General features: G+C 36.9%; 1 protein-coding gene across 1 annotated transcript in view; it reads left to right on the forward strand.

The window, feature by feature from the left end:
- The window catches only part of LOC131669478 (LIM/homeobox protein Awh), a 546,200-nt gene extending 523,605 nt beyond the window's left edge, over positions 1–22,595 (forward strand). Inside the window, exon 4 of the mRNA XM_058944389.1 lies at positions 22,542–22,595. Coding sequence (XP_058800372.1) covers positions 22,542–22,555 — 14 coding nt within the window. The 3' untranslated portion in view covers positions 22,556–22,595. The remainder of the gene's footprint in view (positions 1–22,541) is intronic.
- Positions 22,596–24,560: the final 1,965 nt, after the last annotated feature.

Below are 24,560 nucleotides of genomic sequence, written 5' to 3' on the forward strand. Positions count from 1 at the left end.
GGTCATAATAATTTTTTGATTTTTGTTTTGAGGTTATTAGATTTTCTCTAGCCATGTGTGATATTATATTCATGTTTTTTATTAAATTCTCTAGGTATCCATTAAAAGTTGGTAATTGTTCGGATTTTTTTAATGGTACACTAGATGGTAGTTTAACTGGAAAAGCAAAAACTAATTCATGTGGTGTGAAATTGTGACTAGTGTGTACGCTGGTGTTGTAGTTGAATTGGGCCAACTCTAGGAGTTCGTCCCAATCACATTTTTTTATGTAAATTGATTGATGTATTCGCAAAGCGGATGGTTAGCTCTTTCGACAGATCCATTAGATTGAGGTGAAAATGACATTGTTTCAATTTTTTCAAAATGAAATCTTTTGGCAATTTGTTTTAACATTTTGCTTCTGAAGTTTTGTGCTCTGTCCGTTAGTACTATTTTTGGAGTTCCGAAAGTACAAATAAACCTTTCTATAAAAGCTTCGCTTACAGCTTCCGCTGTTTGGTCTTTTAATGCTACTAATGTGATAAATTTTGAAAGTTGGTCTTGAATTGAAAGTATGTACCGATTATTACTTTTTGTAATATCAAATGGCCCCATTATATCCATGGCAACTTTATCAAAAGTTTTGAAAGGTGTATCTGTTATAATCATTGGTTGTCGTTTAAATTTACGTTTTAATTTGTTTTTTTGGCATTCTATACACATGGAAATTCTTTTTTGTATGTCGTTCTTTAGGTTTTCCCAACAGTATTTATCTTTAATTCTATTGTAAGTTCGATTCACTACCGAATGACCTCCTAATCTCGAAGAATGATATATTTCAAAAATTTTATTTCTCTGGTCTAACTCACATATATATTCAACATGATTCATACAAACAATAGTCTTGATGTTAGTTCCTATGAAAGTATCATTTATGATTTCTTCTATTTCTGACCATTGTATGTTTCTTATGTCAATCTTTTTTGAAATACTCAGCATAGAGATCTTATTTTGTAATAGAAGTCTTCAAATTTTTGAACAATTCGGCTAAATTTTGTTTTACTGTATCTGTCGCTGCGGCAGTGTTCAGGCACAAGATAAATATTTTTCGTTTACCGTAGTTTAATGTTTCCAAATTATTACTGGATAAATTTTTGTTTATTTTCAAATTTTTCTCTGCAAGTATGTTACTCGTATTTTTGTCTAGCCCTTCCTGTTTTTCAGAGATTAAATGGATAATGTTATCATTACGAAGTTGTATAGAACTTTTGCTATAAATGACATGACCTCTATTATAATCATTATTAATGCTACTATTTTTGATACATTTTTTATCTATATTGTTGGGTTTGTATGTATGTTTCCGTTTGCTCTTTTCCTGAATGCATGCGTGATTTGTAATTTGTTCCTTTTTGTCAATATTTAATGATTTTGTCTGTACTACCTCTTCTAAGGTTCTTTTTCTTTGTGCTCGTGTCATAACACAAATTTTTGGTTCTACCGCAATCCACGATAAACAGTCAGTTGTACCGTTTTCTTTGCCTGGGCGATAAATTATGTCAAAATCGTAATCAACTAGTTTTTGTCGCCATTTTTGTACTCTACTATTATTATCAGCCGATTTTAATGAAAGTAGAAGTTTGTGGTCCGTTACTACCGTAAATTTATTTCCGAATAAATATGTTCTAAATGTTTTAATAGCGAAAATTATTGCAAGAGCCTCTCTTTCATAAGTCATATAATTCTGTTCTGTTTTGTTCAAAACCCTTGAAGCGTTTGCGATGGGTCTATCGTACTCTAATTCTCCCTGGGAAAGGACCGCGCCCAAACTATGATTCGATGCGTCTGTTCTAACGATGTAAGGTTTGTTAAATTGTGGATATTGTAGGATAGGTGCTTCGCATAGTAGTTTTTTTAATTTATTTTAAGCTTCCTGTTGTTCATTGTTCCAGAAAAATTTTGTGCTTTTATGTAAGAGTATAATTCATGGTTTTGTTACTTCTGCAAAATTTGGAATAAAACGTCTATAATAGTTGCATAGCCCTAAGAACTCTCTAACGTTTTTCGTAATTGTCGGTGTTGGAAAAGTTTCAACAGCTTGTACTTTTTTTTATCTGGTTTAATCCCATGTCCACTGATAATATGTCCCAAAAAGGATACTTCTGTTTTGAGCCAATCGCATTTTTGAGGTTCAAGTTTTAGGTTAGCTTCTCTTAGTTTTTGAGCTATTTCAGAAAAACGTTTATTGATCTCATCCACTGTTTCTCCAAAGATGATTATATCGTCAATAAAAACAAAGCATGTATTGGCGATTAAGTCCCCCAAAATTGTATAAATTGAGATGTATTTAGATGTCAGCTCTTTATTTACAAACATTCCGTGTAATTTGGTCATTGAGAGTCTTGATAGACGATTTAATAAAATTCACTCTGTTTCTAAAATACCGTTTGTTGAAATATTCGATACGGTAAAATTTTTGTTTGATAATACTTTTTTCCAGTTTGATGGTTTAATTTATAAGCAGATTTTTGGTACTCCTATGGGTTCTCCGATATCGCCGTTGTTTGCTGATTTAGTAATGGATGATTTAGAAACTGATTGTTTGAGGGTTTTGCGTGAAAAATATAACTGTTCTCCTCTGTTTTATTTTAGATACGTAGATGATACAATTTTATGTATAAAAAAGGAAGAATTACAATTGGTGTTAGATATTTTTAATAATTATAATAGTCATTTAAATTTCACACATGAATTCCAATTTAATAATAGTATAGCTTTTTTAGACATTTTGTTAATAATTAAAAATAATAAAATTGTTACTAATTGGTACCAAAAACCGACTTGTTCAGGCAGAATTTTAAACTTTTATTCGAACCACACAACTCAGCAAAAAAGAAATATCGTATACAATTTAATTGACAGAGCTTTATTATTGTCTGATTCAACTTTTCATGATAGAAATATTGAAATTGTTAAGGGCATTTTAAGAGATAATGATTATCCTGACAAATTTGCTGATGCATGTGTATCTGATCGTATTCGTAAACATATTTTCCGTAATAGTGATACTACTCATGAGAATAGAAAAAATACGAACATTAAATCAATATTTTTACCGTTACCTTTTCATAAAAAATTTTTTCACTTATGTAACTCTAGTTTAAAAAAATTTAATATTCACTGTATACCACTAATTAATCATAAGCTGGATAGTATAATAAAACTGGGCAAAGATGCAACGGATAAATGGAATGAGACAAATATAGTATATAAATTTTGTTGTGACAGTTGCCCTTCTGTGTATATTGGTCAAACTAAGAGAAGTTTAAAAAAAACGCATAGATGAACGTAGTAGAACACCTATAGAAAAATCTCTTCCTATTCCGATGCATTTGAAAAATTATCCTTCGCATGCATTTGATTGGGATAACACAATAATTTTCGATAGAGAGTCGAATTATTATAAGAGACTGATTTCGGAAATGATATACATTAATTTATCTGACAACACTATAAACAGACAAGAAGATAGTAAGTTGCTAAGTTAGCAATATAAGAGTTTGTTTGATATTTTATCTGATTGACTTGATTGAATGTTTTTGAATGTTGTTTTGATGTGCAGTGATGCTGACTGTATCGGTTCTTCTCGACATATGAGAGGGGATACATTTAAGTGTGTATATATTTGTGATTTGTTTTGATATAAAAGGTAACAGACACCGGTCGGTTTGCATTATTTCATAGTTGTTGTCGGAGTTGAAATTTGAATATTTGTGTGAGAGAAAGTTAGAAGATGATTTTGATACTTTAATTTTTGTTAATTGGATTGTGATTGATAAATTGAGGTAAATGTTTGTTAGTTTGATTTTTAAAAAATTTTTTTATATATATTTGTTTTTTTAACCATTTTTTCATTTATTGTTAATAAAGATCTGATGAGGTTGGATATCTGCCAACGAAATATACGTGTGTAACCTAATATGAGTGTTTGATTTATTTTTACAACGGTTTGGCTCTCAAAATTGGAATTAATTTTACTTAATAAATGGAGAGTGCTACATATAATAAATATTGATATGTTTGGATTTCTTCTGAAACAGTATTTTCCGAAGGGAATTCTATTCCTATATTTTTTTTTATAACCGATATAAATTGTTTATAATCATAATTGTCTGCATAATCATCCTTTGTGTTAGTCATTTGATCAGTACTCATTGCTACATTTATATCGGTAATCATGTGTTCTATTTTGGAAGGGTCTTTCTCTAATTCAGCTTCCAAGTTCGTTATTCCCTTGGAAGAAAAAGGTATTAGTAATGAGTTTTTACAACTTTCGATCTCGCGTTCTACTGTTAAATCCTTTAAAGTCATTGTTTCGTTATTTATTTTATCCGTTGTTGTTATGCAAGGAAATGTAACAGATTCGGGGTCTTCTAGTATATTTTCTCTTTCTAGTGGATGAAATTTTTTATTTTCCTGAAAGATTTTCGATTCTTCGTAGTGTTTTTCTTTTTCATTTTTTGTTTTATTTTCTTTATTAATGCCATGTAAAATTTGACTTAAAAATCCCTTTTCTTCTTTTGTTATCCTTGATTCCTCTTTCTTTTTGTTTTCGGTAAAAACGATTGAGTTCATTTGAGTCAACGGTATTGATACAAGTTTTATTTTCTTACTATTTATTTCCAAATAACCTTCATCTAATCTTAACTTATTTTCTTTCAGAACAGGTATGCCAAGAATGCCGTCATAAGGGATTGAAAATTCTCTTAGTACAATATGAAAATCAATTAACAACCCATTAATTGTTATTTTTATCAGACCTAATGTTTGAATTGTTTTATCAGTAATACCGGATAATGAAATTTTTTCTGAGTCCAAAATAGCGTTTGATGGTATACAATCGCTTTTTATGATATTGATTTGAACTCCGCTATCTATAAGTAAATTAAAATTAACACCCGAAAACGGGTTCGGTACCTGTATGTATTGTAACAAATTTTTTAATTTTAGGAAATACATTGGCATTTTAGTTTCAATAATATTTGTAAGTTCTATATTGTCATTATATTTATTATAAAGTTTCTTTTGTTTATCATTTTGGAGGCATACTGTATTATTTTTTTCCGTTTTGGTTTGCGACTCATATTGTCCTATTAAATTTAATACGTGAGTTTCATTTTGGTCATTAATGTCCATGTTTCGTGTTGTCGTTTTTTCGTCTCCTAATTCTGCAGCGAGTGACTTTATTTATTTCCTCCGTGCACTCATGTTCGGAAGAATCTATTCGTTTCCCTGATTATTACATCTAAAACAAGTCGACTCTGTATGATCGATACGTTTACAAATTGTACAAAATTTTTCTTGGTTATTTTCTAGTGATTTTATAATTGGACATGATTCGACTTTATGACCTGATTCCTTGCAATAAGTACAAATACTAGTAGTTTTTGCGTTTCTTTCTAAAGCTCTCAATTTCAAACAATTGTCAATTATATGATTATGTCACGTTATCATTATATGATATTGTTCATGTGGCAATAATCACACTTAGTGTTATTATTTCTTTTCCCAAAATTATTGAATCGTGAAGGTCCGTTATCGTGATTAAAATTTCCATTTCTGCGTTTATCGTCACTAGAATTTGTATTTGAACTGATTTTATTATCGTTACTTCTATTGATCTTACTATAGCTTACCAGGATTCTTGCCAATTCACAATTATTGGCTTCATGATCTTTTTCTTTACAGATTGTACACATTGCAAATCTACATTCTTTTGTTTCGTCTGCGTTTGGGCAATATTTTACTGAGTGACCGATTTCATTGCAACGCCTGCATGTCACATTCGGGCAATTGCGTATCGTATGGTCGCTGCTGTCGCAAGCAGCGCAAAAGTTCGCTGATTTGAAAGATTTTGAACAGTTGTGCGGGGCGTGTCCGCTTTCCTTACATTTCCAACATACTTCAAATTCTATAATAAATGGGCATTGTGTAACCGTATGACCCATCACCTGACAATATTGACAATGATTTCCTTTGACTCTGTTAAATTTACAACCGTCTATAGAATGCCCTTGAGCATTACAGAATTTACATATCAATTCGATTTTTTTATTTACAATTTTACAATTTTTAACAGGTGATCTTTGTTTATACAATATACACAAGCTCCTTTGTAACAAAATAAGGCCTCATGCTTATAGTTCTGACAAATTTGACAATTATATATTTGAGTAACATTTGCTGAAGTAGTAACCGAGTCTACATTACTAACAAAACGACTAGCGATATCACCCCTCAATGATCTTTGTTTTTTTAAGTTTGTTTCAATTTCAATAGCGTCTTGTAAAGCAGTACCCAAATTAATGTGATTTCCTAATTCTAAACGAATGTCTTGTTGTAAACCTTGTTTAAAAATTTTTGACGCGTCAGCATTTAATACTGTTTCGTACGTTTTGAAATCTTCGTCAGTTACGTCTGCTTCTAACTTTTTCATTTCTTTAATTTGCAAAACTATTTCTTGTAAACAGTTTGCATATGCTAAGACGGGTTCATTTGGTTTTTGGATGATTTCCGTAAATTTCCCATATAAACTATGAATGTTGTCAAAGGAGGGAAATAGCTGCCTTATCACTTTGATATAATCATTTATCTTATCTATTTTGATGTTTACTAATGCTTTGCAAATACTCTCTTCGTTACAAATACCACCAATATCTGTGTATTCGTTATTATTAAATGAAAATTCGTAATTCTGATCAAGAGTAAAGTCCAAATCTAATAATGAGTTTGAGTGTTCAAAATTTTGTGTTAATCGTTTAAGTGGATTTTCTACAGAGTTGTTTACGTCCAACGTATTAAATACTTGAACTTCTTGTACCGTGTTTTCGTTAGGTGTTACTATATTATTTAATGTTTTTTTCGTATTTTCCCTACTAATTCCTTTAGGAGGAGAGTATACCAATTTCCTTGATCGTTTGAAAGGATCTATAACGGATGTGCTCGGTTGCACTATATCACTTTCCAACTCTGGTTTATTTTTTACCTGAAGCCGCGTGAGTCGTTTTGCTTTAATAGGGCTAGAGAGGTTTTTGTTACTCATTAAAATGTGATTTCATCTAGAATGTTATTTTATATAAAACAAACACCCATTTAGTACCGGAACCATTTGTTATGTCGCGACTACGTAGCCGTGACGTGTAGTTTTAGAATAAGTATGATCATTTATTTATTTGTGACAGGGCTATAGCGATGCTCGCTGGCCTTGTGTGCGGCACTCTCCTCGCGTGAACGCAGCGACCAAGTGTACGCTGTATAGCGACTACATACTTGTGTCGAGAGAGGAGCGCGACGATCGGCGAGGTGTCACCGTGAGTGCGAGTGAGAGCGAGAAGAGCGAGAGAGAGAGAGCGATTTTGACTGATTTTTGACGGCGAGAGAAGTGGGAGCGCGGCGGCGCGAGGCTTAGAAATTAAGAGAGAAGAAGGGCAGTTAGGCGCGAGCTCTCGAGTAATTAGGGCCGCCTAAGGAGAGACTGGACGAGACGACATTTTCGGCCAGAGAGGAACTACTGCCAGGAGTGCGACTACTACTTGCCGGGACAGCCAGGAGTTCCAAGCCGAGCCCGGACAAGCAGCGACCATTCGCCGTCCCCGGGGCAAAGGCCGTGTTGCGGCCTCTCCTGCAGCAGTCTCGGTCGTCGCCAGGACGCCGTTTCCAGCGGGCCTACGCTTTCGCCGGCGTCGCCTCTCTGTCGACGGACCGTCGGCATCCGGTGGGTCAAAAGCCTGTTTGTCTCTCTCGCGCCAGCTCTCGCTCGATTACGGACATTTGCATATTTCGATTTTATCGCGCGCGCTGCGCGATCTCGCTCGCGTGATCCCGAGAACTCTGGTCGCGGAAAGGCTGAGCGAGCGCGCTCGCCGCGGCGAAGTTAATCTTGTAGCGATATTTGTGAAAAGGCGTCAATAAATGAGATCGCCATATGTAATATTACTGAATTAGAGTGTCCGTTTCTTTGTATCAACCTTCCCCAACCAGCGCGAACTTCGGCCTGTGAAAGTCAGTGCCGGCTTTCTTTACCGAGAAAGAACCCAGAAAAATTAGCAGAGACCAGCCCATGGCGTACGGAGGCTGACCACTCTTGCATATTAGAAATTATTATAGTGACAGGAACTTACCTGGGTTATTATTTCGAGTTAAATTGGCTACTTAGTTCTATCTCGATGAAGTATATGTGAGGTCGGTCGGAAATGATGCACTAACACTCGATTCAAGTAATTATTTATTTATTTAAAGACAGAAATGATTTCTCAAAAAAATAACAATAGGTAAATTGTACGTTATTCGGCCGTCGCGATTCGCGAATCAGCTCGTAAGAACTTTAACAAATTTTAATGCTATTGAGTAGTCGCGCGTCGCGAATCCGCTGCCGAAAAGTCGAGTCTCTGTTTTTATATTGACTCTTCAGCCCGTATTAATGTGTTGAGTAATCAAAAAATCAAAATATCGGGCGCCCCAAATTTTCGGACTACTTATCTTTTAATTTCGCTCAGTTTGTATTTCGTAAAAATGCCGTTCGTCGTTTATACATTATTTCGTTTTCAATCGATTGCTGATGAAATCAAAATGAAGAAATATTTACGTCTCAGGACGTAACATGTTGTTGCAAAATTATCAACTGCCGCTGCACCTCGATTAATCAGCTGCACTGTCTCAATTCGCCTTTATATGCTGCTTCTGCACCGCTGCTTGCTGCTGCAATACTATTGTTGCACCCACGCACGTATTTGTTCAGAAATCTAATTATTTTTGCGAATCAAAGTGCAAAATACAAATCGGCGGTAAACTCACGTAAACAGCTGAGGCGTACCTGCTTATTCAAAAGATCGCGCGCCCCCTCTCTCTCTTAGCTGTTAGAACTAACGCGCGAGAAGCAGAATCGCGAACGGTTTGATTAATTAAATCGACTACCGTTGCACGATACATTTATAGATAAAAGTACATGTCAAAACTTAACTATTCAGTATGATACTGTCTCGGAATTTGGTGATAACATACCATCACTCATTGATCTAACTTGTAATGAAATAGACGCAGGCATAACAAATGATGATCTGGTGAATCTAACTCGAGGGGAAATTAATGAGAAAGTAGATGAAAATTCTAACCTTACCGATGCTCAAAAAAATGAGAGCTTCGCTTGTGTACGAATTCAAAGATGTATTTCGTAAAAAATTAGGTTTATTAAAAGTATATACTCATAAATTGATTTTAAAAGATAAAGAGCCATATTTTTCAAAACAGTATCCTATACCGTTAAATTATCGAGAAAATGTTCGAATTGCAATCAAAGAGATGCTAAGGGATGGCGTTATTCGTCGATCAGTTAGTAATTATATTAATCAAATTGTTATAAGCATTAAAAAAGACGGATTAGTACGATTTTGTTTAGATGCTCGATAACTAAATAAAAAATTAGTTAAAGATTATGAAGCCCCACTACATATGGATGATATTTTTCAACATTGTTTCGGAGTAAAATTTATCTCTAGTTTTGATTTGACAAGTAGTTTTTGTCAAATTTCTCTCGAAGAAGAAAGTAAATAATATACAGCATTTATTATCGAAGGTAATACCTGGGCAAATCCACGGAACTTTTAACTTTTGTGAAATAGCTATAACACTGCAATTATTGTAGCTATGTGAAATTGTAAGCAGATACTTATATGCCATTTCGATAGAGCATCCTATTAATAACATTTATACAAAAAATTGAGTGCCCAAGTCTTTTTTATTTAAAAAAATAGGCCGTTAAAACCTTGAAAACTGGAAATTTTTCAATGAAATAACCTAAATTTTTTTCAATCTTTCGCATGCCCTACTCGCGGCCCTTCAAGGATCATATTGATTAAACTTTAGATAGATAACTGACCATAATGGGAAATCGTGGCATGAGTCATGTCGATGTGCGAATCCCCATAACAATCCTACACCATGCCAATGACGTGAAATAACTTTATGTGAAATCGATGTTTTATCAGTATTTTGTTCTCTTGTGATCGCGGCCCTCAATATAACCAACTATTTGAACGTATTACTTATTCCTGATACTAAAACGAAGAGATGTAGCCGTGACACGAATCTGTGCGCATGATATACGCGTGACAAGATGAGTTTTAAGTAGATAAGAAAATTCGTGCAACCATAAAAAATTCCATAATATCGTATAGCACATCTTTTAAAATATTTTAATATGATTTCTGTTGCCTGTAATTCCATTAATCCATTAATTATGATCATAAAATACGAGGGCCGCAAGAACCCCTGTTATTATACCGTTGCTATCAAATAAAATGGATATATATTAATAAAACGACGATAAAGTCAAAGTTATACATTCCCAAAGAAAACAAAAATTGGATGTGCAGAAAAGTAGTATAAATTGAATACTTGCAGTTCAAATTACAAGCAAATTAATTTTTTCTTTACGCGACATATTATATTTTTTAAATAATTTTGTTTGCGATTCTTGTTATGTATAATTATTGTTATTGTTATGTATAGTTGTGCTTATTTGCGTTATTTATTATTGTCACTGAGTTTATTTACGTTATTTATCAATCAGAGATTATAAAGAATGATTTAATTTAATAAAATTTAATTTTTGTTCGAATTACTTATATTTAACCTTCTGACCTTGACGGCCCTCGGTAAAAATGTTGCACAAACGTGGAATATTACTCCTCGATGGTAGATAAACATATGTGCAAAATAACAAGAGTGTGCGATTAAATTTTTTTCCAAATTTTCTTGATATCTAAAGTTAAGAATTCCGTAGATTTGCCCACCTAGGAATTTAATGTAGTATCTTTCGGTACATGTACTAGTACAGCAGCATTAGTAAGAGCTTTAAATTTGTCAATTGGCGATTTAAAACAATTTATTATACCGTTTTTTGATGGTGTACTACGCATTTCTAAAACATTCAATAAACATATACATCATTTACGAACATAATTTACATGTTGTCGTAGAGATAATTATACATTAAAATTTTTAAAGTCTAAATTAGTTCAAGAAGAAATTGAATTTTTAGGACATATTATTACTCCATACGGTATAAAAGCTTAAAAAAGTAAATTAGAAATAATTCAAAATTATAAAGCTCCAAAAAATTTGAAAAGCTTACAAAGCTTTCTTGGATTTGTTAATTTTTATACAAAATTTGCAAAAAATTATGCTGAAATATGTAGACTTTTAATAAATTTATTGCAACAAAGCAAAGGCTATCAATGGTTACCTGAGCATGAAACAGCTTTTAATAATGTTTTTAATATTTATTATTTAATATTTATTGATACTATTACTTTAAAATTTCCTGATCCCAATAAGCCTTACATATTAACTACTGATGCTAGTTATCATACTATAGCCGCTGCTTTGTCACAAATAAATAACTAAGGTGATGAAGAAGTTATAACATTTATATCTAGAACTCTAAAAGGAGCAGAATTAAATTATTTTACAACTGAAAAAGAACTTTTAGCTATAGCTTGGTCAGTTTAAAATTAGAAACGTATCTAAGAGGTGCGGAAAAAATAATTATACGTACAGATCATGAAGCGTTGAAATTCTTAACTACTTGTAAATTTACGAATGTAAGATTAGTGAGGTGGTGCTTGTTTCTTCAAGACTACAACATTACGTACGAATATTTACCAGGTAATAAGAATAAAGCCGCTGATTTTCTCTTAAGACATATAACGGACTACAGCAACGACTACACCGATGAAATTCAAATAGCTATGTTGATGAAAAATCCTTCTCGAGATTTAATGAAAAATTTCAAGAATTTGGATTTATTACAACAAAAATATGACTATATACAAAATCTAAGAAATAAAGAAAATTTTGATCATAGATATATAGTTAATAACAATTTAGTATATAAAAAAGGTAAAATTAACAACAAATTATTATTACCAGAAATAATAATTCCAGAATTAATCAAAGAAATACATGAAACCTATGATTATATTGGAAAAAGAAAAATTACAAAGATGTTACAGGAAAAGTTTTACAAACTTCGTAAAAAAGTAGCTGTAACAATAAATTGTTGTGATTTATGTCAGCACACGAAGTAACAAAAAAGACATTACCTGTAAATCCATACCAATTTTAGCCACTAGAAGATTTATCTTCTCTCCAAATAAATTTACAATATATGTAAATATTGGAGAAAGTGTGCTAAAGATTTTGAGATAAGGAGGGATATAATCAACTTAGACGGATTTATCCAATCTAAGGAACTTTATCCCTTTCCCTCAATATAAATCTTAAAAGAAAACAATATTAAAATATATATATATATATATATCCACCCTTGCGAGATTCTTCGATTATCGAATGAATTTCGTTGATGTGATTAATGTTACCAACTGATTGCTCAGTAACTAACAATCGAAGACGATCAACGAGCTCATTCGGGTCATCCAAGTATATATAATCCATAGAAGATTGTTTTGCGCAACCTCGTAGATAGGCAAAGACGTACCAATCTGTAACAGCCTCTCGCCTTCTTTTGTATTTCTTTTTAGTCAAACCGAATAACGGACAAATTATGTTATTGAATTTGTTACTATTGTGCGCTCCTATAGCCTCGTTTGGATTCCTTTTCTTCCTATGAATATTAGATATCTCCAAGATTTCTTTGTAGCTCTTAAGATCATTGGAAGTGATTCAACTTTGATCAGGTTGCTTTGCAACCAGTAACTCCATTAAACCTTATGTTTTTGGATACTTGAAACCATCGACGTCTACGTTATTTTTGTCAAAAATCACCGTAGATTTACCAAGCGTGTATGAATAAAGTAAAAGAAATTACAAGGTGTTATATCAACGTAATAAACATAACAATATTTATACAAGTGAAGCATTTACATTGCACCGTAAATGCAATGTTGTTTTGGCAATGGTTGATTTGGATCATCGTATCTCCTTGCGTGAAATTGACAGACGTACTGGAATCCTAAGAACAACAGCCGGTAGAATTTTGCGGCTTCATACATTTCATCCGTATCACATAACTTTGACTCAAGCTTTGATGCCAGATGATCTCCGCCGCAGACTCGAATTCTGTAATTGGTCACAAGCAAGGATTCGTGAAGATTCTGAATTTTTCAGATACCTAATATTTTCGAACGAAGCTACATTTCATAGTAATGGGCAACTCAATCGCCATAATAGTCATTATTGGTCTATCCAGAACCCTCATTGGGTACGTCATGTTGATAATCAGCATAGATGGAGCCTCGTAGTTTGGTGCGGTATAATAAATAGTTATTTGATAGGACCTCATTTTTTCGATGGGAATGTCAACGGCGCAGCATATCTTAATTTCCTGCAGAATGAATTACCAGAGTTATTGGAAGATGTGGACTTGGAAACAAGACGACGATTATGGCTTCAACGGGACGGTGCACCGTGTCATCGTTCATTAATAGTTCGTCACTTCTTAAACCAACGATACCGAAGACGATGGATAGGCATTGGTAGTGACATTACTGAGTGGTATCCAAGATCACAAGATCTAACAAGTCCAGATTTCTTTTTATGGGGCTATTTGAAAAGTGTTGTTTATGCACAGCAACCATGATGGCAAGATATGATGCAACGCATCATATAAGCTTGTAGAGCTATTCTGCGTTACGTTTTGTTGTCCACAGTTGAAAACTTCGAACGTAGAATTCAACACTGCATACTCGTAAACTTGAACGGCAGTATTTTTAAACATTTTATGAGATAAATGTTTATGTTACAACCTTGACCATAACTCTATCTGTAGCCATCGTCTTGTCTTCATTGGCTAGACATTCACACCTTGCCTTAATTGGCTGGGTAATTAATACCTTGCCTTCATTTGCTAGGTAGCCAACGTCTTGTCTTGATCGGCTCAGCATTCTCACCTTAACTAGATAGACTAAACACTTTCACTTTGCATACATTGGTTAGATTGGTTTATGTTACTAAATGTGGCACTAACACACGTAATGATTAAAGGGTAACACCTATGTAGAGCCCTGTTTTTTAAGGTCATGTTTGAAATTTTATTTCAAAGAAACTTTATATGATATGCAAAATCTAATTCAATTGCTTTATTGTACATGTTTCTAGGTACAAAAATTAATTTTTACAGAGTATTTAAAAATAAAATGGCGCCTGTACAGAGTCATAAGCGTCAATGGTATTTTGAAAGAGGTCTCCACGGCTCCCACTTTTTCGTCGCAGCGGTTCATTTGAAACACAAATACAAAGTTTTTTCTTAATACATGAACTAAAAGTAAGAGAAATACGTAGGGGTTTTTTAAAATATCAAATTTTAATAAATTGGCAGAAGTTCGAAATTTTTTTTATTTTTCGTATAATAAAAGGGTGAAAATCGTCATAAAACAAACAGTTTTCAAATAATCAACAAAATCCTACGTATTTCCCAAGAAAAAAACGTTGTAAAGACTCTGTCAAAGTTTCAAATCGATCGAATGAAAATTGACAGAATAATTGAGGGAGCCGTGTCAAAAAAAGTGATTTCGAGAAAAACGCGAGTCAAATTTGACAATGGAAAAAATCGTATATAACATTGAAATAATTAACTTTTAACAGTTTTTATATTTAGTCTGCGATACTAGCACCATAAATTTGTCTTTCCAAGTCGACATGCCCTTGCTGTGATACTCTTCTCGATGATTTCAAAGCCGCTAAGGTACATCAGAGGTCGGTAAGTCTTTCAGAGCGAAGGGCTCGCCGCGTGAACTCTACCGTGCTGTGGGATACCTGGCGTCTAATGCCCATAACTCGGAGAAAAAATTTATTTTCGTAAAACTACTTGAGGACGTTGTTTTTAAGACCTTTCTCTACCATTTTAGCTTAAAAAAAATTGATTTTTTGAAATGTTTACATAGGTGTTACCCCATAAATCATAAACGACCTTAATAATCGAACTTTTATTTATCTTGTGTATTGGGTTCTTATTATCATTATTATTATTATTATTATTGTTGTTTTTTTTTTTGAGGAGAGTCTGAAACCATTTACGGACAACTGACGGAAGCCCGCCAAGTGTGCGGCTCAGTAGCTTAGGCCACCAATACCCACCAAACATATCTCTACTTGTTCGCACCGCAATCAGCCCGGAACTGTATATCACATTACTTCAGACTGGTCGTAAATTATTATTATTATTATTATTATTATTATTATTTTTTTTTTACAAGGAGTTGCGGAATCCTCTTTGCGGATTCCCCTTAGTCTTTCTGACTAAGGGGTTGTGTGGGAGTCCCCGAAAAAAAAATAGGCTTACCCACTAAACCGCCATCTCCTTGGTGTCCTTCCCTAGCCAGGGACTATGTTGATATTACTTCTGACTGGAGATTCTGTCTGTGTTCGTCTGTTCGTGTCGTTCCACCGTATCGCGTCACTTCCTCTGCTCAGTCATCTGTCAGGCAGTCGTCCGCGTTCTTACGTATCAGTATAGTTTCCGTATAGGTAGCTACTAAGCGCCACCATTCGGATTCACGCACCATCAGAGCCACGATGTTATCGGGGATGATACTGCCGACCGTTTCTTCCAGTTCCTGTCTGAGTCTTGTCCAGCGATCACACGCGAAAAACGTGTGTTCCGCGTCGTCTCGTTCGTGTCCACAGTCGGGTGTTCGTAGTCTGTTCATATTGTAAAGATACCGTCGGAAGTACCCGTGGCCCGTCAAGAGCTAGGTGACGTAGAAATTTACATGACCAAATTTCCTTCCGAGCAACAGCCTCAAGTCCCGTATCAATCGTCTCGTCCAGTTACCACCTCGTTTCTCTGTCCATCGGCCTTGCCAAATGTCAATTGTCCTGTCCCTCTCAGCGATTACTGCGTTTTTCATCCTATGTTCGCGCTGCTCTCGTACTGCCCCGCTGATCCTTTTGCGTTCAAAAGCCAAAAAATCCACGGGTATTACGCCAGTCATCACCGAAACAGTCTGCGCAGAGACCGTTCGGTAGGAACAAGCGATTCGCAGTGCGCTCTGTCTCTGTACCATCATCATCGACTTACAGTATTTCTTTGTCTTCAGAGAGTCTGCCCATATTTCCGCGCCGTATAGAAGGATCAAGTGAGCTGTCGCCACTAATAGTCGTCGTTTTCCCAATTTCGGTTCCGTCGTATTTGCCATCAGCCGACTCAAGGATGCTATCCTCTCTGCCGCTTTTCGGGTTGTTTTCTGTATATGAGGCCAGAAGGTCATCTTTGTATATATCGCGGGTTACCCCAAGGTACTTGACTTCTCGTGAGAAACATCAGTTCCATTTTTTCCGTTGCGAGTTGTAGTCCATGGTCTGTCATCTATCGTCCGACTCATTCTTGCTCTGGTTCAACGCTAACTGCGCCAGATTGGGGGACCTTTTCATAATCACCGCCGCCACGTCATCAGCGTAGGCGACGAGGGTCACTCTGAGCGGCATCCCAAGCCGAAGCAAGCTATCGTATAAGCCATACCACAAGTTAGGTCCCAGTATCGACCCCTGTGCCACCCCGGCGGTGACCTGTCTCGTTACTTGTCCTTCGATCGTCTCGTATGTTATCCGTCTGTTTTTTAGGTAATCCTTTACAACCCGAAGCAGGTATGGCTGGATCCCGAAGTTGTTTTTCAGCGCCTTCAAGATATTCTTCCACCTAGCCAAATTAAAAGCATTCCTAATGTCGATAGTCGCCAACGAAACTATAGGTCGCGCTGCGTGGCAGAGTATGTCTAGTTCCAAGAAAGAGTTGACCACCTTTTGGATCGCTCCAATCGTCGATCGACCCCTCCTGAAACCGAACTATAAATCTGATAAACCCCCTTTCGGTCTGTATCTCATCCATCAGTCTCGGTCTCAGTAGTTGTTCAAAGAGTTTACCAGTCGTGTCAAGTAAACTCAACGGTCGGTAAGCCGATGGCGTGCCAGGATCGCTCCTATCTTTTGGTATAAGAACGAGCCTTGCCACCTTTCACCGGTCGCTGAACGTTCCTATCATCAAGCACGTATTATACAGGTCGAGGAGTATCTCCAGTCGCAGACGAGCCACAAGCCGGAGGATCTCGGATGGTACTCCGTCCGGTCCCGGTGCCTTACCCGTCTTCATCGTATTCGTTGATCTGATGAGCTCCTCAGCGGAAAAGGCGGGGAGCATTTGTGCGTCCACGTCATCCATCACGTTTGTCAAAATCGGGTGCGTCGAAAACAATCCGTCAATAATCTGTCCTGCTGTTTCGGTATCTTTAAGTTCTGGTGAGACTCGGATCTCTAGTTTCCCGGTCACGATCTTGTAGCCGTTTCCCCAAGGATTCTCGTTCACCTCATCGCAGAGTTTGCTCCAGCATCGCGTCTTGCTGTCCCGTATTGCTTTCGTCAGCGTCTTCCGTGCTGTTTTGTATATGACTTGAAGATTTTCCCTTTCAGGTCCGTCCCCTGCCCTTATCACTCCTCGCTGATTTGTCAGGCATATCCTGCGTAGCTCGGCAATCTCGTTCGTCCACCAATATTGTGGTTGTCTTTGTTGTATCTGTCGACGTTTCGGCATTGTGTTCCTCCATAAACTTTTTATTAATTTGTCCATCTCGTCTGTCAGTCTTTTCGCTCTTTACCGGCCCATTAGTTCGCGGGGAATTCTCTCCCCTGGAGCCGCCATTAGCGCTTCCGAAAATTTTCGTCCGTCGAGTTTACGTAGATTCCACCGCGGGGGTTAATGGGTTCTCGTTCGTCTCGTTCCCGTCCGTGCCACCACTTCAAAGACGATGTACTGGTGATCGCTGTGTAGTCTTCAATCACCCGCCATCCCCTCAGCCGTGGCAGGATTCTGTCCGATGTCATCGTGACGTCGGGGATAGCGTCTCCGACATCTGGCCGTCTATACGTCGGCGTATGTCCCGTATTTACCACTACTAGATCGAGCCTTGCGGCCTTTTCCAGCAGTGGTCGTCCGCGTCGATTCGTTTTGTTCATCCCCCACTCGGTCGTCCTCGCGTTAAAAACCCCCGCAACGATGACATCCCCGGGCAGGTCCCTGACCCCGTCTTCTAAGAGTGCCGCCCTTCTTTCGAACTCCATCGCGGTGCAGTTGGATGTCAGGTAGACGCTGAAATAAGTGACAGCGCCAACTGTGACCCAGACGTAATCGTCCCCGACACCGCGATTGGAGACTCTAGATAGGGTGCCACCTCATACCAAGATAGCAGTGGTCTTTGTCTCGTTTGTAATGTGTGTCTGGATCGTCCTTCTCCTGTATGGTTCACTCAGAATCAGGATGTCCGCGTCATATTCGTCGGCTATCTAAGGTAGGAGCATGTCTACAGTTCTACTTCGATTTAGGTTTCCCTGAATTATTCTGTCCGTCCTCTGGCCCGTCCCCTGCACTCCTCCAGCGCGGCCCAAAACACAGTACACCTGCCGCCTCCGGCGAGGTGGGCGACGTCCCTGTGCCCGGTCTCGGAGCACAGTGGGCAGACCGGCTTGTTTTGGCATTTCGTCGCGTAGTGTCCGGATATGCCACACTTGCGGCAGCATTTCGTCCTGTCCTTACCTGTGTATTCAGCTTTCACATGGCCGAAGCCCAGGTATCTGTAACATTTTGTCACCGTCAGTCGTTTCCGAACGCGGTAATGCACCCAGCCAATTCCGATCCGACCACGCCGAAGCAATACATCGGCTTCCCGCGATTCTAATTCGCAGACTGCCATATACTGCTCAGCGCAGTTTGGACCGAAAATATGGACTCGGAATACCGTGCTCGACCCGTCTCTCGTCTGAGCGCATCCATCACGTCTTTCGAAGTCGCAATGCAGTCCAGATCCATGATCTCCAATTGGATCTTGGAGGTCAGGGCCCTGACACTGCCCGGTTCCCCGATCGTATCTTGGATCTGTCGTTCAAACATTTCACGTCCGTCCGGCTTGTCTGCGTCTTCTGTAGCTTCAGAAGACATAAGCCGTTCTTCGTCTTCCTGTCTTGTCTGATCATTTTCGTGTTACCGTCTGCCAGCCCTTGGTCGGTTCCGTCGTCGGTGACCTCTTTTGTGAGGGCTTCGGCGTGGTTCCGACTGAGGAACGTTTTTGTTTCGTCCGTGGCGTTTCTTCGTTATTCGCCCCTGTCATGTCTGTATTGTTGTTGTCTTGGGATCGTCTTCCCGAAACTGTATCCGATCGCTTGTGCAGCGCGATGTCCATCTTCTCGAGAATTATCTTAATTCCCGTCTTCACTGTCATATTCATGTTCTTTTGTATGTTTGCTGCCTTGGCGTTTTTCGTCGCCGTCTCTTGTATGAGCCACAGCAGTTTCGTTACGTCATGTGTGTCGTTTGTTATTGTGGGTATTCGTCCTGTCGTCGGTTCTTGGCTGTCAGCGGCAGAGACGTAGCTCACCCCACTGCCGCCGCTTGACACACTGTCCATCCTCTGTCGTCTCGGTAAGTTCAATAGGTTCGTATCGTTTTTTCGTGTCGTTCTCCTCATTCCCGAGCACAAAGTACGGTCCTCAAAATCCGTGCCGCTGTCCGTGGCCACCGGGGCTTTCACCCTATCGGAACCTGGGGTGGATTCCTCCTGAGAAGGAGTTACCCCTTGAGGTATATCAATGTTTTTTTTTGTGCCTATTTATATTTTTGGTTTTGTTCCGTTGTACTGAAGGTCCCTCGACTCCACGAACCGCACTAGGACAACGCACGGCCCCTGAGGTCCCCCCTCCTCTTCCCTGTGTATTCAATGTTCCCCCCTGTAGAGTCTGCGTGATTGTGAGTGCCCATAGTGGCAAAACCGGGCTTCGTTCACGGGGAGAGCCCGATTACAGGTATCCCCTTCATTCACTTTCGGGCGGCTCCGTTTAAAGGGGTCCCCGACATTCGCTCTTTTGGTAAGCCCTATTTATAGGGTTGCCGAGCATTCATTCATCCCGGTTTGCCAAGAGGCGTGTGTGTGTAAGTGTTTGTGTAATGTGTGAGTGTAGGTGTGTGTAAGTGATTAATGGTTGGGCACATCGGCAGAATACCATTATCTTTTGCGTCATTTGTGAGCCATATCTTCCTCTTGGCCATGTCCGTTATAGCGTTGCTGCTCAGAGCATTAACGCGACGGACAACGTTTCCACCGGGCACAGTCGTGGACGTTGGAATCTAGCATTTGACCAGTGTGTTGTAACCACTCACTGGACCAGCCTGGCAAGAAATATATATTACTATTATTATTTCTATAATTATCATTATTATTATTATTTACCTCGCCCTTGCGCCGGTGGGATAGGAGGGGGGTTGACCGCACCCCACACATAATACCTTACTTGAACGTAGAATTTCCCGCTCTTTCCGAATCCATAATAAAAATTGGGTTTCGTATTAATAAAAAAAATTACTTGGTTATTTGGTTATTGGGGTTATTGGTGTTGGTTTATTGGGTTATTGGATTATTTGAGTTTTTGGGTTATTAAAATTAATCTTACCCTTGTCCGATCATCCCTGTGCATAAATTAAGAAAATAATAAATTTGGGGGACTCACGTGAAACAAGCACCTGAAAGGAAACAAACCGTACTACGTCCACGTCGTTGTTTCTGGGTAACGCTAAAAGTAAGAAAAACCTTTTCAAGGTCAACATTTTCAAGCTCGTTGTAATATTGGGGTTGCTATTCATGAGAAAAGTCTTGCAAATATCAATCATAGGATTTTGTAGCATTTGACTTTGAAATTCCCTACTCAAGTTCATGAAAAAAATTTATAAATACAATTTTGGACGTAAAATTTCCCGCTCTTTCCGAATCCGATGTCAAAAATACGGGTTCCCATGTAAAAAAAACACTTTGACCTTGAAATAACCTTGAAGGTCAAGTTCAAGGTCAAAAGCGTTAACCTTATTGTGTTGCCCCCTTTGCCCTCTACAACTTTTATTAGAACCATTTTGCCTTATCTGGCTTAGGTTCCGAGTAATCCTGCTGCAGCGATTAAAATGTGTTGGGTCACCGTGTACGTATGTGGCTATGGGTCGGTGATTGAGTTTTATTTCGCTATTCTTATAATAAAGATTTTTAAAACGTAGTATACATGTAGGTACATTGACATATGTCGTAACAATAAATCTTTTCGGAACAAGTGATATGATAAACCTGTATTATGTATATTTTTACCGTTTGAATAATTGATTATGGATTTGAGAAAATATAACTGTTATTACTTTCTCCAAAAGAACATGATAAGGATGCCTTGCTTATATATATATAAGAATTTTTCTCGAGCGGTAGCAGGCCAGTGGATTTCCTCAGTGCAGTAGCTACATTTGTTTCCAGAAAACGCTGGTAATGCGCATCATTACAAGATCTAACGGAAATTCGCTTTATTTTAACCTTATTGATTCGCAAAAAAATAAAGATAAAGCGCGTAAAATTATTGATAACTAATAGCTACTGATTAACGCTTGTGTGGGATATAATTTGTTTGTTCCTTGAACAGTGATTTTAGGATCTTAAGCGAAAAATAAACATACATTGTTCAATGGAAGGATTTAAGTGCATTCACGTGGAGCACACGAAGGACCTAGACACTCTTAAAAATATGCACTTGCATGTGGACTCATTTCTTGGAGGGATCTGAAATCCTATCACGCTGTGGCCGGAATCTCATCAACGTTTTCGATGCGTGGTTGTGAACCAATGCTTTTCTAATGAAAATGGATGTACTGCGCTAATTAAAATATGGAACAAAGATGTCCACGCTGAGGGTATATCATGCCAGGTACTGTGCGATATGTACCGCGTATGAATCAAAGGAAAGATTTTTCAGGTCACGCAGCCGTCAGAGTTGTCGCTACTCCTGATATTGCTATTGCTGTTGTTGTTGTTGTCAAGCTTTTAAAGGTATTGATGGTAGTGGATAACACTCCGACGTGAGGTCCAGCTCACCAAGTAAAAAATCAAAACAAAATCCCAAACTCATACGCACTCATACGTACGTTATGCTTGATTCCTTACGGTTACTTGCAGTTACGCATGTAACGCGACTCTTATGTATGTTCACTTGTCCCGTAGTAAACCACTCTCTTTCTCTCCTCTTTCTTCCATCTCTACCTTTATCTCTGTTCCGGCATGCATCTTCACCTTCACAGATCGCTGAATCTGCGTTGCTCCTTTTTTCCGGCTACGACAATTAGTGCCTCAAATCGAACGGACGGAGCATAAATGATACACCAATGCATGCACACATACGTATGATCCAACGTTAGCATGTGTATACAACGAGAGACAGAGGACGGAAGAGCAATCATAAATAAAGCGGTTTTCTCCGTCATCTAGTTTTAAAAAAAAATAATTTCATTTAAATCCAATAACTGAACTCAGCCTTCAATTTAAAGTAACTTTATCGTACAAACTCATTTTGAAGCTGATTTCATAAATTTTCAAATAACTCAACACACCATACGTAGAAAAGTTCGGAAGTTACAACATTTTAATAATATTAATATACTGTATTCTCCTATGCTATTTAATATTTTCTATCTGTTGCAGGTTACTCTATTTGACGCTTTCATCAAAGAGATAAAATTTATTATAAATATATGGGCAGTTACAAGACCCGTTAGAGTTGAGTGTTCTAGCAAATCATTATCATCGAAAAATCGAGGTTCTAGTAAATCTAGTTCAATGAATCCTTCTTACGCAAGTTCTTTAAGCATAATAAATGTGACAAATGCAACCAACATGAATCAAATAAATATGTAAATAAATAATGAGCGCCTTAATTAAAACTAGAATATAAATTAAATTCAAAATTTGTTTCCTATTTCATTGTTATTGATATCTTATTCCAACGCCCATTCATTCTGCTTCCATATGTATTATTTTCGTACGCTTTTATTCGATATTGCCTTGATATCTGTCTATCGTAATAACATAATATAAATTTTTACTTTGATTTACAACGAGAGTGATTGCACAGGCTTGCCTGATTTTGTTAAAGAATAGCTAAAAATTATCTCCAAAATTATATTTGGTGTAGAAATTCATCCGGGCTTAGAACTGATCCATAACGTCAGGTTTTTGAGTAATTCTAAACTAAATATGCAAAAAACACGAGTTTTCGCTATACGTAAGCATCAATACCATCAATGTTTAAGCGTCATAGCAAATGAAAAATCAGCGAAATTGGTAATTGGCAACTATTCATATAGCAATAGTAGAGTTTAGCGGAAAAACTCCGAAGTTGATTAATATTATTTTATCATTTTCTAGATGAAAATTTATTTTTTAATTTTTATGGTAATTTCATGATTTTTTACGCGAAAAATCCAATCGAAAAGGTTGTTCTTTCCCTTTACATCGTAGAGGTTGCAACCCATAGAGATAGAACCTATATAGTTATATTCACTTTTTTAGAACGAATTTTTCAAATTTTTTGTTGTCGAAAAATATTGATATAAACCGAAGATTTTGCTGTAATAGTGTTTTAGGAGTAGTTCATGAGGGAGGTCTTCAGGCCTTACATTTATTTTCCTACAGATTAACAGTGTCATTGTCTAGCCTACTTTTAAACGTCATAGCATATGGAAAATCAGCAGAATTAGTGATCGGCAACTGTATATATAGTATTAATAGGGTTTAAGGGTAGTTGACCCTCGAAATACATACAAATGAAAAAATGCCGAAACACATCAATATTATTTTATCGTTTCTTAAATGAAAATTTATTTTTTAATTTTTTTATGATAATTTTGTAATTGTATACACGAAAAATCCACTCAAATATATAGTTTTCCTCCTGTACATCGTAGGGGTTGCAACAGTCTGAGTCAAAAACTATGCGGTTTTGTTGTTTTTCAAGTAAGACATTTTCCATTTTGTTTTATCAAAAAAGATTCATTACAACCAAAATTAATGCTGATTAACTGTTTTTAGGGGTGACGTTTTAGGATAGTTTTCACCCCTCAGACAGCTTTTTTCGCCGATAAAAAAAATACATGTCTCTTATTTTTTTATAAAGTATAACATATCTCAGAATGCAAACAAATATAATACTATACCTAACTTGTTTAATATGAAATCATAATTAATTATAGTTATAAATGAAAATTAAAATTTGCAAGTAGCTACCGAAACTGACAAGTGTTAACACTAAAATCTCACAGTCTCAACGCAAACTTCCGAAAAATTGTACCTCACAAAATTCGAAGTTTTTTTAGCACTTATGCTGAGCAGCCAGCATAATACCACTAAAGTACTAAGAAAGGTTCTTGAAGGACATAGTCCCACGTCGCTTTTAGCTCAGGAGACATCACTCCCAAAAGTTGAACTCTAAGTGAGAAAGAAAAGATTACGTGGACTCCTCGAAATTTAAGAATAAATTTAGGATTAATCAAAAGATTATTCGTTAATATCTAGGGAATCATACATGTGGAAAGGCACAAATGGATCTTATGGCTTGTACTACTCAAGAATCCGTATTTATACACAAAATCCGCGATCATTTCATTCTAAAATGCCCGTTTGACGCTATTTTTAATTTAAGGGCAAATTTTATTTATTTATTAA

Source organism: Phymastichus coffea, unplaced genomic scaffold, assembly GCF_024137745.1.
Source record: "Phymastichus coffea isolate CEN01 unplaced genomic scaffold, Cenicafe_Pcof_1.1 PCOF00007, whole genome shotgun sequence".
NCBI lineage: Eukaryota > Metazoa > Arthropoda > Insecta > Hymenoptera > Eulophidae > Phymastichus > Phymastichus coffea.